This window comes from Girardinichthys multiradiatus, chromosome 15 (genome assembly GCF_021462225.1).
Source record: "Girardinichthys multiradiatus isolate DD_20200921_A chromosome 15, DD_fGirMul_XY1, whole genome shotgun sequence".
Lineage (NCBI taxonomy): Eukaryota > Metazoa > Chordata > Actinopteri > Cyprinodontiformes > Goodeidae > Girardinichthys > Girardinichthys multiradiatus.
Window position 1 is genome coordinate 28,368,252 of NC_061808.1, and position 16,746 is coordinate 28,384,997.

A 16,746-nucleotide genomic window follows, 5' to 3' on the forward strand; every position below is an offset into this window, starting at 1 on the left:
ACGAAAATTCAACTTGGAAGACTCACCTCTACTTCCGGCTCCGTGTAACTACTCCACTACGTTCTCAACTCCAACCAATCAACTTCTGGTCTGCATTCCTCTTCAGCCAATCATCCCTCAAGGCTTCGCTTTAAAAGACCTTCATACGCAGAATCTCCTGCTCTTCAGCTGAGCTTCGACCCTCTTCCACCCCATCTCCACCATCAACCTTTAAGCTCCTTCTGACTGCCTTATCTCCTCAGGCCTCCACTCCACAACCAGTATCAGGATCCCGGGGGGAAGACTTCTCTAATTCTAACCCTAAGATGTTCATTCAAGCTCATGTCATTATCAGCATCCATGTTTTCCACCGAGGTCTGAGTGCCAAAAGAAAACAAACATCAGCTAATGAACTTCTCTAATTGCCATCTCTGTGTTTCTCTGATTTGTGAGTTTTTTTCAGGCTGAAATACATATGTAAAACATGTTGTCGATGGTTATTTATTTTTATTTTGCTGCTGTTTGGAATGAATGGAATAACTGGGATGGATCGGAATCAAGGCTTCGAAAGTGTGGCCTTTTCTGTTATAAACCCACACCTTGGACTTAATCTCATTTGTACATGATGCATTAAATCCCAATTTTAGTGAGGAGATAAGAGCTAACCTTAAAGACTAGCTCAAAGATAAAAGGTGTTTGTATTTGACTGTTTACAGGATTATCTTTACACAAAAATTGAGTATTTTGGCCTGAGGATTGACTCACTGCAATTTTGGCTCTCCAGTTTTGGCTTCAGGTCCTCCCTTAAAGTTTGCCAGCTATGAAGTAAACAAAATGTTACATTAGATTATTATAATCATGTCCCAAGGAATCTTTCTGAACTAAGAAGACCTGTTTTGCAATTTGAGCTGCAGTCCTCAGACGAACTAATTAGAGTAAAGAGGATAGATAAGATGAGTTGCCATGACGATCACCTCTCCTACTTGGGTCAGGTAAGAGCAGCATAGGCTCAGGTTTCTGGCAAAGATGAAAAAGATTTTGATGCTGCAGGTTTGCAAAGACACACAGCTCCTCATTAACTTTGCCTGCCAAAATAAGTGGTATATATATCGGCCAAAAATAATGTAAGTAAATATAAATTGCAGTTTTCAAATGAAAATTTCATATATTAAAGCAAAAAAGCTATCCAAACCAATCTGGCCTTAAATTAAAAAGTAATTATTCCCCTATTAAACTCAATTAGCTCAATGAATTAACTATAATTAGCCACATTTTTTAAGGTGGTTTTTGGAAGTTATCAATATGCCCCAATCTAATAAAATTCAAGAACAGAAGAGAAATAAAGTCATTGACATCTTTCTTTGGGACTCAGGTGAATCCCAGTGAGTGTCATGATTTGAAGGTGTTTTGAGTTTTGTTTTGAGTCATGTTTCTGACCAGTTTAAGGTTTAGTTTTTTACTTGTTCTGTTTATGGAGCATTTTATGTTTTGTTACTTTTGTAAGAATTTCTTTTAGTTAGATTTTGTCCTTGGATTTCTGTTTAGTTCCAGTCATGTTTTGTTTTCACTCTCTCTGTCCACCTGCATATCAGTCTCACTTGTTTCACCTCTGCCATGGTCCATATATACTCTGCTGTTCTCTCATCTTGTGAATACATACTGTTTGCCCAGCTACGCCTGTTTATGGCTGTTTTCATGCCAAGTCTGTCCATTCCTGTTTGCAACGTCAAACCTGCCCATGTTTATTCCCTGCGTTCACCTGCCTGTTGTGAGTTTTCTTTGTAAATTAAATCATTTTCTACTTACCACAGCGTGCTGCTTCCTGCCTGTCTGTGTTCTGGGTTCTAGTCTAAGAGCCTATCCTGACAGTAAGAGCCTTTATCCACAAGTAAACGACCAATGAAACGAGAAATGGTGGTGAACCTTTTAAGCAGTGGCTGGCCTACCAAAATTGCTCCAAGAACACGCTAACGACTCATCACAGTAGTTGCAAAAGAACCTAGAGCACCATACAAAGCATGGGCTCAGATAAATTCAGTGTTCATTATCCAATAACAAAAAAGAGACTAGATAAAAATAACGTGCATTCCAAGGAACCAACTACTGCTCACCAAGCAATGCAAAAGTATGTCTGACAATTCCACAGGAAACATCATGATCATCAAAACCTTAGATGTTCTGTAATTTGACAAGACAAAAAAGGGAGGCACACCTTTTTGGAAGGTTACTAATGGAATAAACCTTAAACCTAAAACACATATCATTTCCCTGTGGCTGAAATAAAACAACCCTGCAAAGATAAGTGGGCCAAAATGCATTTGCACTGACTTTCAGTGAAAGATCCTGTGAATGTCTGATGGCAGTGGTTATTAGCTTTAGGGAGCAAAAACTATTTTTACACAGGGCCGGGTTGGTTTGAAAATCTTTTTTTAGCTTAATAAATGAAATTAACAACTTAATAACTGATTTTTGTATTTACACAGATTATCTTTTTCTGATATACATTTGTTTGATGGTCTGAAAGCTTTATGTGTGACAAAAACAGAAGAAATCTGTAAGGGAGGAAGCACTTTTTTCATAACACAAATTTCTAGAAGGATATTGTCACACCACAGGGTAATTTACTGCCTGTCTCTGGTTTTAGTCGTCTCTACTCCAGATGCATAGTGACGCCAGCTCGGGCATGGAGCCTGTATAACCACATTGTTGAGATAAGCATCAATATTTCATTAGTCTTCGGAAAGACTTTTGGAGAAACGGGTCTGGCAGATGATGATGATGATGGAACTGACATGTCACATATTGAGTAACTGCAACATTATCATTTTGCCTTCGGTGTTCAACACAATTGCTGAAGTTCAATATTACCCGAGTTTAATCAGACGGTTTCTCCATGCCGTTGATGCCTGCTCATTTTCTTAGATTCTGGGGTGAGAATGAGAAGACAAGACTATGCCTTTTCTTCCTTCGATGTATATCCCTCTGTCTCCATTCTCAGTTTTAATAATAGGTTTGTATTTATTCTCCTGGCACAGGAAGGAAGGATTTCGCTGTGCCTATTTTGCCTCCTGTAATATTGCCTTTTGTCTGCCATGTGACAACTTTGGTTTGATACTGCAGGGAGAATTTCTCCATGACTGGAATATACAGCCCATCGTCCCCACAGCCTCGCCGCTCGTCCCACTTGTTTTCCTCGCAGTGTTTACCTTCTCGTTTTTCCATTCATCTGTGTCTTTGCCAGCTGCACAAAACCGCTCTCTCATGTTTACAGACTGACTGATCCAGCACAACAAACGGAAGCATGTCCTAGGTATCCCTTTCATTTCTTTTTTCCCCCATCCTGGGCTCCGTGTTATTTTTCTTTAACCATACAAAAGGAAATGCAGGACACAGTGGAAATGAAATGCCTATTTGAACTTCTATTTTCCTGTGTGCTGGCATGTGACCTTACCATATTTAAATACCATAGCAACACATTGGTTTGGTATGTTAACATGTTTGCATTTGAAGAGTCACATATTGGATGCTGTGTGTTTGCTATGTCAGTTGTCCAGTTTAGCTACAGTGTCACCAGAAGGTATTCACACCCCTTTACTTTTTGTTACGGTACACAATTATTTCCAAAGAGATTTCAGGATTGTTCAAAGATCCAGACAGGGTATCTTATAAGGACAAGACATGTTGTAAAATGAAATAAAACAGATTTATGAAATGAATATGTCACACTCTATTTAAGTGAAAAACCTAAATGTAGGTGGACCTTTATGGATTGGTACTTTATTTCATAATTACGCAGCAGCTACTGAGAAAGAGCAAACACCTCTCTTTTTCTGTTTGAACCTATAGGAACATTTAAGAGCAAAAAGTTTCTCAGTGTCCTTGTTCTTGTCTATGTGTAATGATTTTAAGTCTTTAAATATGATGGGGCCAAACTGTCAGGAATTTTGACAACCATAAACAAAATCCTTATATCAAACATAAAAGGAAAATAAGGTCAATAAATTCAGGCCACTGGAGTTATTTGCTGCCGTTTCTAGGTCCTTGAAATAGGACACAAAGAAGTTACATTTTTCTAAATGTGTTGATGTAAAAGCATGTATCAGTCTTTCAAATCTTTAGACAAAATATAAGGCAATACCTTGGTAAGTAGTCATCACTGAAAAAAGCAAGTCTTGACAACTGAACTACTTTGTTTGATGAATTTAAATGAGCTGTCAAATATATTAAGATTAATAACAAACAAAAAAAAAACGTGTACAAATAGAAAGTTGCAAGAGGTGTGTTTTCTCAAAAGAAACTACTTCCATTTGGTTACTGAGATGGAGAACATTTTAATTCATCCATGTATTAATATTATCAACAAAGTCCAATAGGGGCTCCAAACAACTGTCAGTTTTTAGTTTGAATTGACAAATAGATTTGGATGTCAATAACAAAAAAGTAGAAAGAAGCCCTTTATTTTCCAAAAAAAAAGATTATAATAGCAAAACATATAATGAGAACAAAACAGACCTTAGGATCAAACCTTGAGAAACTCCACATGGAAGACGTATTACTGCTAAACAGGATTAGTCTTTTGTGAAGTAAAAAGCTTCTGTTCTTTAAATCTTCAACCCCCTTCAGTCTTCAATCCCTTTATTCCCACTAACCATCCTGCCTAAACCACTGGAGCTTGTGGTAACATAATACAATGTTCTATGGTGTCAAAGATCAAATTTAGACAAGATTTTTGTGGTCCTATAGTCAAAGGTAAAATTTAGATTATAAAATAATCTTTAAGCAGCTTTAGTGGTGTGGTACATTTTAAACTGAGACTGAAACTTGTATAAATATAATTTTCCCTAAGAATAGTTTACAAATAGATAAAAACTATTTAATCAAGATCCTTTTAAAGAATAGGCAACTTAGAAATTCACTAGAAGTTTAAAAAGATGGAAGGATCTAAATGCTTTTTTTTTTCTTTTTAAAGTGGATTTTAGCACAGAAGGTAATGAATTCATCTAGTCTTAACCAGCCTGGTCCATATTTAAGAAATGCCATGGAAACTGTAAATTTTTTTTCACATATTGTACTTTACAGAAACACTACCCCTCATACCGTCGTCTCTTGACATTTTGTGAAACCAGCATGTTTATTTTTGCCCTCAGGCTTGAGCCCCCACCTCATCTCAGTTTACTCTATGTGCTGATATGAACAAAAAAACACAATCAGGAAGTCACTCTGTAACATCAGAGTGATGTAAAAACTGCAAAATCAGACTAGGTTTGATTTATGCATGCCATTAGCGAGGAATTGTGTTCCATCATAAGTATAATGTCTGTTTAAAAGGCTGTACATGGAACCTAAAACCATGGTCATACAGATTGGATTTTGTGATCTGAACTGAATGATAGGATTTTCGCAGCAGTAATTATGGGGGGCAGTGTATTGTGTGTGTGTTTGTGTGGGTGCATGTACCAGATTTAAAGTCATTTTATATAATGCCACTCCTTGTATAGCACCTTTCTAAAAGTGTTCGTACCCCCTTGAACTTTTTCACTGTTTGCCACATTACCACCAAGCACTGCAATGGGTTTTATTGGGATTTTTATTGGGACAGACCAACACAAAACACTACGTAATTGTGAAGTAGCAAACAAATGATACATGTTTTACAACTAAAGAAATAAAAATGTGGCATACATTTGTATTCGGCCCCCTTTAATCTGATTCCCATAAATAAAGTTCAATACAGCCCAGTGGCTTCAGTTGTCATTTAATTTGCAAATACAGTTGTCTGTGTGTCATTTATTCTGAGTAAAAATGGAGCTGGATTGAGAAAACTGGTGGTGGCAGCTTCATGGTGTGGGAATGTTTTTCTACAGTAGTGATCCAGGAAATCTGGTTAGCGTTGATTGGAAGATTGAGAGGGAGAGTAAGAACCTGTCTTTAAAGGTTCCCATAGGTTCTCATAAAGCACATATGGGCTGATTAAGCTTGGAGCTGGAAAACAAACTAATTAAAATAAGGATGTTACCAAAGTTTCCGCTATAACATGCCGTTATCTAAACATGGGTTTCATTTAATTACAGGTAATAAATATGCTTGTCATTTTTGGAAAATCCTTAAATAAATGCATAAATATTTGTGGCTATGACTATTAAGATGTAGTCAATTTGAGAATGCTCAACAGTCATTTAGATTTTCCTCTCTTGTCATTTCAGCACGTGAGGAGAATGTGGCCACCTTCCGTGGCTCGGAGTACTTCTGCTACGACCTGTCGCAGAACCCCATTCAGAGCAGCAGCGACGAGATCACACTGTCTTTCAAGACGTGGCAGCGAAACGGCCTCCTCCTCCACACAGGGAAGTCCGCCGACTATGTCAATCTGGCCCTGAAAGACGGGGCGGTTTCTCTTGTCATCAACCTCGGTTCTGGGGCCTTCGAGGCCATCGTAGAGCCAGTCAATGGAAAATTCAATGACAACTCCTGGCATGACATCAAAGTGACACGCAACCTGAGACAGGTAATCGGGGGTAACAGTGATGGATGGAGTTTGAGATTTTTTTGTTCTGTAGAGAAGCTGCCTTGAAGAGCTTTGGAGAAGGCTTTAAGAAACTCATCTTTATCTTATTGGTTGTCATTCCATCACAACAGTTTGGAAACATTGAGAAAAGATGTAATTATACTTTTGGTTGTGTTAAAGTCACACAAATTCCTTTTAATTTATATTCATTTGCTTATTTAGCGCATGGTAATTTAGTAATGAATAGACAAAGTAGCACTTATATTGGGGTTAGGGATATGGTTATTACATTAACTGTTAAAAAAATGCTAAGCAAAAAGGAATGGTACGATTTGGATGTAATTTGGTCCACGTACAGACATGTTATGGGTGTATAAATTATCTGATTAGCGTGGACCTGGTATATTTGTAATGACCCCAGCAAACCACCAAAAAGACCTTGCATCATGAGTAGAGGGATAGTTTAATAGCACAATTGTCAAAGAGTTTTCCAGCTAAGTACAACAGCAAATGGAGGTCACCAGACCGCATCATGCTGTGGGGATTCCATTGTTGAGCTGGACAGGAAAACTGGTTAGAGTTATTGGGGCAATCCTGCAAAGAAACCTGTTTAAAGCTGCAAAAGATTGAAGAGTAAGGCAGCTTCAAGCAGTACAACACTGAACATACATTCAGAGCTACAATGGACTGGTGTAAGGCATATTCATGTCTTAGAATAGCCCCATATAATTAAAAATACTGAGTCGGGATCACTGTGACGTCTGTTTGCACTACATGCAACTATGAAATATGACCACACAACCTCCCCTAAACCCACAATATGAAGCATGATGGTAGCAGCAACATGCTGGGGACGGTGGTAATTGCAACATGCTGGGGATGCTATTCTTTGACAAGATAGAAAAGCTGGTCAGAGTTGATAGGAAGAAGCTAAATACACAGCAATCCAAAACAGTTTGATTGCCTTGTATTTAGTTGTTGAAGGTTTGTGTTCTTGTAGAGAAAGACCCTAAACATACAGCCAAAGGTACAAGATAACAGTTTAGTTAAAGGCATTCCCATGTGTTAGAATGGCCCAGTCAAAGTCTAGACCTAAATCCAATTTAGCACTGAAAATTGGGCCGCTGCAACAATTTGCAATATATGTAACTGTGCAGCAAGATGTCGTAGCCTCATTTAATCCCACCAAATGATGGTAGTGAATCTACAAAGCAAATTCTTTGGCTGTTAACTAGATGTTTGAATAACTATGAGATCCTCCGGCTACTACCTGATCACAGCATTTGACAGCTCTTTGAAAGTCAAAGCATGTTTTCAAATCCATCTTTGGTCTATATGTGTACCGGATTAGGTCCAACAAAAACCTCTGGGTGCTAAACTTTTTGCTTGGCAGCATGTTTACAAGTGAGTGAAATGTTCAAATCTCTACTTGATGTGCTCAGACGTTATGTTCAATTTTGTCTATTGGGATAGAGATTATAGTTTCCTATAGTTTAGATATGTCTGATAATGCTTTCGTATTTCTGTACAATTATGTAAGCTGACACTGTTTCTGGATTCTTTCGCTTCCTCCTTGCTTTAATTAGGAAAATGGTTTCTGTTGAGGTGTAGCCGTTAGATTTTAATTTAAAGCCAAGTAGAAAGTTTTTGAGTCATCCATTCCTGCCTTGCTACAATTACTGTTTTATATTTTCCTATTATTTATAATTAGATTGTATTTTGTGGTTCAGTGGAGCTAATATTAATTAGTCGAGTTCTTGTGAGGCTGTACTAACCGACTTAACAGAGCTAGTGGTGCATGAAGGTAACGCTAGCAGTATGTTGGGTTTGTCCATAGTCTCGGTTGACCTTTAGTGTTTCAGGTGAGAAAGCATTTAGTGTTGCTGTCAGAGCAGAACTACAAGTAAGTAGAGCTTTTCTAACCCTCTCTGACAGTAAGCATTGTCCCACAGGTTAGCAAGTAGTCAGAAATTCCCAACAGAGGGTTGGTTAGAGGCTGAGAGCTGAAGCTTGTCGCTTTTCCTCACTGTTTATCTCTCTTTCTCTGTCATTTTCTTTAGTCTTTCAAAGGAACACTTTGTTAGACCAAAGGTGGATGAACACTGCAGGTTTTGTTGGGATGTGAGCCATCCTATGCAAATATCTGACAGGACTTCTGTTAAGCTTTTGTTTTTGCTGGACTCCGGTGTAGGAAATTTGTTCCGGATGGCATGATGGCGCCTAATTACTGCAGCTGATCTCTGACAAACCATGTAGTGTTTATTCCCTGCTATACTAACTCATCCATGATGAAATCCATTTTTCTTTACTACTAACCAATTTCTAACCAACTAATGTACTAACTTCCTAATTCTTCATCATTGCTTTTGTTTTTTGTTTTCTGTCCATCCTTATTAACAACCTTTTTTGTTCACTATTCTGTTGATTTCCTTTCTTCCCCTTTTTCTGGAAAGCAATCAGGCATTGGACACGCTATGGTAAACAAACTACATTGTCTGGTAGATATCATTCTTATTGTCTTTTTTTTGGGTTTGCCGTGTGTCCCCTCCCCCTCTCTTCTTTTATTTGTTCTCTTTGAGTTCCATCCTAGACACTCTTATCAAAAAATGAGGAGATGGGTTTGTATTACCAGGCAATTCTTTCTTCGCTTCTTCTCAATTTCCTCCCTGACCTGCCAACAACCTCCTTCTTTACCCCACAATCCCCCATCCTGTTCTTTTCACTTTGACTTTTACTTTTTTCTCTTTGTTTCTTCCACATTACTACAGATTTCCGACAAGTTAAATAAAAAATAAAAAAAATACTCTTTTGCCTTTAACAGGGCAACTTACTTTGTATGTTAATTTTTCACACAAGTAAGTCCCCATTTTTTGTGAGGACTGTCGTCAAGAACTGACAGAAGCTTACCACAATCTCCAAGTTGGTGACCTCGACACCGAGCCCTAAAAGAGACGCCGGCAAAAAAAATGGCACCCCTTAACCTCAATTGCGGGAGCTCTGACAGTTGTTTCCAACTCACTATGGCGCATGGCATGCACACACCTCATCAATTGACCTGTCATCTACCAAACTCATAGAACCTCAGCTCTGCCACCCAGAATAACCACTAACACTCTAATTCATTCACTCATCCTTCATTTCTCACTGTATCACTCACTCTGCCTTCCCTGTATGTAGTTTTTGTAGCATGCTGGTGAAAAGGTGTTTGTGTGTTTCAATACCCCTGGGCCCATATGCGTAACATTTCAAAGAACAAGCACACTGATCTTGGATTACCGGTCTGGTCCAGTGACACTGACAAAGTAGATAGTAAAGATGCACCGATCAGGCTTTGATATCTATTCTTTTTTTTTTTCTTTGAGTCCTGACTGGTTATTTATTTAATAAAAACTATGAAATATAAAAGAAAAGAAAATGTATTTTATGTTCATTGATAGATGCAGTAGTTATGAATCCATCAGAAAATGAAATTATATTAAAAATACTTCCCACTGTGCTTACAAATTTTGAATTTAAAAGTTTCTTTCAGACTAATTTTTTTGTCTTTATTACAGTTAGGATGCTGAGTAAAAAAGATTACCTTAGTTTGTTTTTAGCATCCATTAAAATGAAATAACACAATGTTAAATTTTTCATCACAGTTTAAAAGGTCTTCCTTAGGAACTAACCCATCTGAACAAACACCATTAGTTAAAAATATTTAGAGCAAATCTGAACGGGATTATGCAATACCTCTTTAAATCACAGCTTGTGATCAGTAATACTTTCTTTTGACAAAACTAAATCGAATTCACAAATGTATTTTAATGTCAGTATAATTATAAATTATCTGTGAAGGCTTTTGGTTTGTTAGAGAACCGAGGTGAACTAACAGCATCGTAAAGTAATACAGCAGGCAGGTCAGGGATGAAATTGTAGGGATGTTTAAAGCAGGATTCAGTTATAAATAATATCCCAAGCTTTGAACATCTCATGGAGTGCTGTTCAATTTATTGCCTGAAAATAGAAAGAGTATGGCACAACTTCAGTCCTACCAGGACATGGCCCTCCAACTAATCTAGGCAAGGAGAGCTCGAATCAGATAAACAGCCAACGTGCCCATAGTAACTCTGGATGAGTTGCAGTTATCCACTGCTCAGATGAAAAAATCTGCAGACAGTATAACTATTAGTTGTGAATCTTACAAGTCTGGTCTTTATAGAAAGCAAGAAGGCAAGAAGAAAGGCGTTGTTCAAAGGAAACCGTAAGTCCCACTTGCAGTTTGCCACAAGCCATGTAGGGGATGCAACAAGCATGTGGAAGAAGGAGGTCTGGTAAGATAAAACTAAAACAGAACTTTTTTGCCTTCATGCAAAATATTATATGAGGTGAAAAACTAACACTAGGCTTCTCCCTGAGCACACCATTCCCACGTTGACACATGGTGATGACAGTATTTTGTTGTGAAGATGCCTTTCTTTAGCTGGGACAGGAAATATGGTCCTAGTTCATATTAGGCTTTTCTCTGGCCAGTGCTGGTTTCGTTGTTTTTTTTTTGGTTTTATTTTGTTTTGTTTTTTCAAGTTCAATTATAACCTGCAGATACATTCATTTTGACAATAGCACATAACAGAAACACAAATGTGTTTCATGTTTTTGATAGACATGGTAGTTTTGAATCAAAAGGAAAATTGAGAAATTATAAGATTATCCCAATTTATGCATCAGTGACCATTAATACCTTCATTTTCCAACTTTTAAAAGTAAGAATGGCAAGGCTTTTTTCAGCATCTAAACCAAGCTAAGTTCCAGAGCATTGGCTCCAGTTTAAAAACCAGGTTAAAATGATCAAAAGGGCAAACAACGTTAAAATAATCCTTCTGGGATTTTTTAATGAGTGTCCATTTAACTGTTAGTAACTCAAAAAGTCTATATATAAAAAGCCACTTAAATATAATAAAAACATAAATCAAAATAAAATGTTTTTTGGGAAATTAATTTTGGTCTTGTAGATAACAAATAAAAAAAAGTCCGAAAACTCATCCAGACTTGGACAATAATGATATCAGATTCTGTACTTTTCTACACAGTTTAAGACTGCAGAGAAACCTTGTATCTTTCTAAGCTTTATCTAATTTTAAGTAAAAGTGCAAAGAATATGGTGTTGGTTGATGCAGGTAGAAACCAACACGTGTGGCAGTTCTTAGTTTTGATGCTATTTATGAAAATGAAAAAAATAAACATATTTGACCTGGCAACAAAGGTCAGTTGGCCAATTGATTGGTGCATCCTTTGCAAAAACATGACACTCGAGCTAAACCTGATCAGAGATCAGCATCTGCTGCTCTACGAATTTGCTCGGATATGGGTTTCAGTATGGCATGATCGTGTGTACCATGTGTGCATGTTCAAGATTTGTATGCCACCATCGAATCACCTTCCATCTCCAGTTAAAGTGTGCTAATTTGCTTTTCTAAGAGTTTTGCCCTTGGTTTGGACATTGATGTGGCGTGAAAAGCCTCCCTTTGTTTTGCATGTGCGTGGATTTACAGATGTAGAGATCCAGAGGATTGTGTGAGACAGTTTGTATGAGTGAAGATGTGCGTTAGACTGTGGACTGTGTATGTGCTTGTCTGCAGTAAGAGATAAATCCCGAAACCTAAGACAAGTGGAATCAATTTGTCCTTGGTTTGAACATTGTACTAACCCTCTCCCAACCTGAAGTTTCAGAATCCAACCTAAGATCCATTCTCTTACCCCCATCAAAGATAAAGAAAATATGCCTGTGTGATATTTTCTTTACCTGTCCTGTGAATCCTTTGGCAAAAATTCCATTAACAAAAATTCTAACCGTCCTCTGGGCCAAAAACTGAAAAAGCTTCAAGGTATTAAATGAAAAAAAAGTTCACAAACCTGAGTTTGAATGCAGACCAAGGAGGGAAATTTGCTTTGTACACAGCACAATAACAAATTCCAGAATGTAATGGCTTGGCTTTGGCTATGTGTTACGCCCCAACAGGTGACAATATCTGTGGATGGCATCCTCACCACCACCGGCTACACTCAGGAGGACTACACCATGCTGGGCTCTGATGACTTCTTCTATGTGGGTGGGAGCCCCAGCACAGCGGACCTGCCAGGATCACCAGTTAGCAACAATTTTATGGGGTGCCTCAAAGAGGTAAGAGACATCCAGATAAATATTGATTGAGCACAGTTGTATTATTACAGTCATAGGTTCCTTAACTTATTTAATGCAGTCACAAAAACAAAGATTCTGGAGCTTCACTGTCATGTAAGCAACTCTTAGCACCCTGTTAATCGGCAAAGCTGTCTTTGAAAGCACAAATACAGTTATTAATACCTTTCCCTCTGAAAGACAAGGGGGAGAAATATAAAATTGAATTACCAATTAAAGCTGCAGAGTTAGCAGAGAAGGAATCAGACTTTCAATATCCCCTCACTTAATCTAATTCATATCACTTACTGCAATTTGTGTGCAAGAAAATACCCCAAAATTGCTTCTGTCACATGCAATTTGCAGAATTGTCTTGAGTGTATGGTTAAAACGCCTCCTCACGGGCAGCAATTTCAAGGAAATATTTGTTTCTGATGAAATAGGGCAAAACAGAAACACTTATATATTCGTTGACTCTTTGAGCTCATGAGTAGTGACAGAGCATGCAATAATTGCTGTTATATTTATATTTTGTTATGATAATGAGGGGTGTGGCTTATCGAGCTGAAAAAAAACACTATCATTTTCAGCACCTAAACTGTTTCAGAAATCATGTTTTTCTTTTAAGTTGGTGTAGAATTTTGCATACTTGTGTGGGCATAATTGATTCTCCATGTGTTAATCAAACTTTGAAAATAAAGACTGTAGAAAAGCTTTTATTTCTGATTTTGTTTCTTGTTATTTGTGAACATATGAATAAAGATAATAGAAATCTATGGTTAAAATGTTTGCCTCTTGAGTTGTACGCTCACTGGACACATTTACCCTGTTCAGTTACTTGTTACCAATAGTGAATCAGCTAATCACACTGCAGCAACTTTAGCATCTAGACATGGTACAGATGATTAGCTGAAGTACAAAGTGAGGATCAGAATGTGGAAGAAAAAGGGTTTAAGTGGCTTTGAATGAAGCCTGATTGTTGGTGCCTGAAAAGGTGGTCTGATTATTTTAGAGAATGCTGCTTCCATGCATTGGCTACTTCCATGGGTTTATAAAGGATGCTCTAGAAAAACAAGTGCAGCAGTTGTGTAGACATAAATGCTTTGATCTCAGCGGTCAGAGGAGATTGGTAAAACTGGTTGAAAATGAAAGGCGACATTTGTTCAATAATCATTTGTTACAAGCATGGTATGTGAAATACCATTTCGGAACATACAATACATTGAACCTTCAAGCTGCAGCAGAGGACAATGATGCGTGCTATTCCTGTTGACTAAGAACAGAAAACTAAGGCTACATTTCACAAAGCCTCTAAAATAATGTCAGACTGGAAAACATTACTAAGTCTCATGAGTCTCAGTTTTTGCTCATATATTTAGATGGTAGGGTTATTTTGGTATAAACAACATAAAACCATTGATCCATCTTGCCATATATCTACATTTAAGGCTTGTGATGGTAGTGTAATGATTTGGGGAGTTTTTTTGTTAGCACACTTCTGGCTCTTTAGAACCAGCTGAGCATTATTTAACATCACTGCCAACCTTAACAATGTTATTCACCATCTCCATCCTTTGACCACAGTGTACCATCTTCTGATGGTTACTTCCAGCAGGATAATGCACCACGTCCCAAAGCACAAATCATTGTAAAGTGTTCTCTAGAAAACAAAAGTGAGTTTGTGGTTCCTCATGGCCTTCACAGTCACCAGATCTCAGTCCAACAGAGCACCATTGGGATGTGGAGGAACAGGAGACATCATACAACTGCATAATGCTTTCATGTCAATATGAACCAAGGTCCCAGAGGAAGCTTACAGACACCTTGTAGAATATTTTCTAATATACGGCATTAATATACGGCACTTATCAAGGCTAGTGCCCGCCGCCCAGTACAAGCCCCCCCACCAACACACACACAGACACAGAGCAACATTTGATAAGTTGGTTTAAGCATGAAGAAATACAATCGATTGTGTAACACACCATCTCCTGTCGTGTAAGAAGTATGTGTGTTGCATATGATTCACCTTTTGTTTTGTATAGCACGCAAGTATTGGTATGAAGCGTGTATATGGCACAGTAAGGCAAAGCATCAAGGTAAAGTCAGTTACTGACCTCAATCTCCTTTTTAACACATATTGATCATTTGACCATCTAGAGTTTATGATATGCTTTTTAGTGGTCATTAGCTGGATTAATATAAAAATAGTACTTACTCTTGCTGTTAGGACCACTTCAAGCATTTAGCATGCTGAGGTGAAAATAATTTCATCATTGTAGACCAAACATCTCTACGGTATAGCATGAGATTAAGTAATTACTGGGTAAATTCTACAATATTAGTAGCAGTGGCATTAACGGCTTATCAGTGTACATATAACGTCTCTAAAATGCTGTGTTCAACCGGCTAAGCTGGAGATTACACTGCTTAGGTATGCTACAGTCTCAGATGTATAGAAAGGCAATGCTAGAGTATTATTTACTTAAATGATTAGTTTCAGTTTCTTGAAGTGAGGTTCTGTGAAGTTATTAATGGCAAAAGGTATCCTACATATAGTAGAAAGACTTCAAAAGACTATGATCTTGTTGAAAAGTAAATGCATTCTTGGAGTGGTGGAAGCTAATAAGCTAAATCAAGCTTCACACGGTCTGTTAGCTGACTTTAGCAATTTAACACAACTCAAACTGAAAATATTCATATCAATGACAACACAATTTCACAAGAAATCCATGTTTCAGTGTGGAGTTACATTCATTGAGCCTGCTGGCTGTATCAATCTGCCAGAACTTATGACTGTAGCTTGTCAGTCCGCTTTACTTCAAACAATAATGGAGTAAACGTTTGAATTTTGCTTCGGAATATCAGTTATGCAACAGCAAAACAGATGGTATGTTTCTGTGTATTCCAGGTCTCATAGTCATTTGAAAATTGCTGCAGCGGAGTCACAAGCAGCTGGTTCGTCTAATCAACTGGTGCGGCAGATTATTAATCCATACATCTTACTTGCTTTTTAGCTTCCACCACTCCAAGGATGTATTTACTTTCTAAATGTTTAGTGCGATGTGACATCTTTCTACCCATAGCTAATAACTTCACTTCCAAATATGTGTATTACACAATACACCCTCTAAAGAATTAATAACACAAACTGTAGAATATTGCCTCGTTTCTATAATTAAAATTCAACAACTACACATAAATCAGTGTTATAAGTACTGTTTTATTTTTGATTGTCTATAAAAGCTCAAAATTATAGATGACTTTTGAGCTGACGGCAAATAGATATTTATTGATGTTTAGGCCTTTTATTACAACTTGTAAATATTTTTGTCCTGCCAGTTGTTATCCTTTGGTTTTCATGTTACTGGAAACAGTTCATCAACCAGTCACTCTAAGAAGGTAGTTTAATATTGGTTCAGGCTTTAGGCTTATTATTGTTGGTTAGGTTAACTGTAGTATGGAGCCAAACTTCGAATAGTTAGCATCTACACAGAGACATTTCACAAAATCTAATGTCGAAACTTTAAGGGGAAGACTAACAAGGTTCAAGACATTAGGGATTTCTGGTAAGGTTTGATATGGGTCACTTAAGAGCAATGGTTCTCAAACTTTTTAGGATGTGGCTGGGTTTAGACAAACATATCCAAGCATTAGAGATCCAAACTTAAAGTATCTCTCCATTCTCCCACCCCAGTTTTTATAAATGTGAACTTTGTATTTATTTAATTTAAAGAAAGAAACAGGTAAGGATAAAAAAAATAAAGTTGATCGTTCTATCAGCCTTTATTTAAAAAAAAATTTGAAGTAAAACAAAACATTTTAAAAACCACAAAAAATACAGATGTTTTGTACAAGAAACCCAACTAATTTAAGTCAATATTGTATAGTTATATTGACTAGACGAAGACAAATGTCACTGTATATACTGATAAAACACTTTGGGTTTCTGAGCTCTGGCAGAAATTCTCCTTTCCATACGCTTTAACAGCAGGTATCCATCTTAATCTACTTCTCTTCTTAGTGTACATGTTCACAACATTCATCCAGCATGAAACGACACACTTTCATATTTACTGAGACAGGTTCTGTACTTGTGCCTTTT

General features: G+C 37.4%; 1 protein-coding gene across 13 annotated transcripts in view; it reads left to right on the forward strand.

The window, feature by feature from the left end:
- LOC124881654 (neurexin-3b-like) overlaps window positions 1–16,746 on the forward strand; it is a 435,641-nt gene that overhangs the window by 91,191 nt on the left and 327,704 nt on the right. For 7 of the 13 annotated variants that reach the window (XR_007041703.1, XM_047387345.1, XM_047387341.1 and 4 more), the window contains exons 6-8: window positions 6,183–6,484; window positions 8,938–8,982; window positions 12,483–12,644. Coding sequence is in view for 12 of the 13 variants with exons in the window: in XM_047387345.1 (XP_047243301.1) it covers window positions 6,183–6,484; window positions 8,938–8,982; window positions 12,483–12,644 (509 nt within the window). In the remaining variant the exon portion in view is untranslated. The remainder of the gene's footprint in view (window positions 1–6,182; window positions 6,485–8,937; window positions 8,983–12,482; window positions 12,645–16,746) is intronic. The other 6 variants (XM_047387343.1, XM_047387344.1, XM_047387335.1 and 3 more) reach the window with 2 other exon arrangements.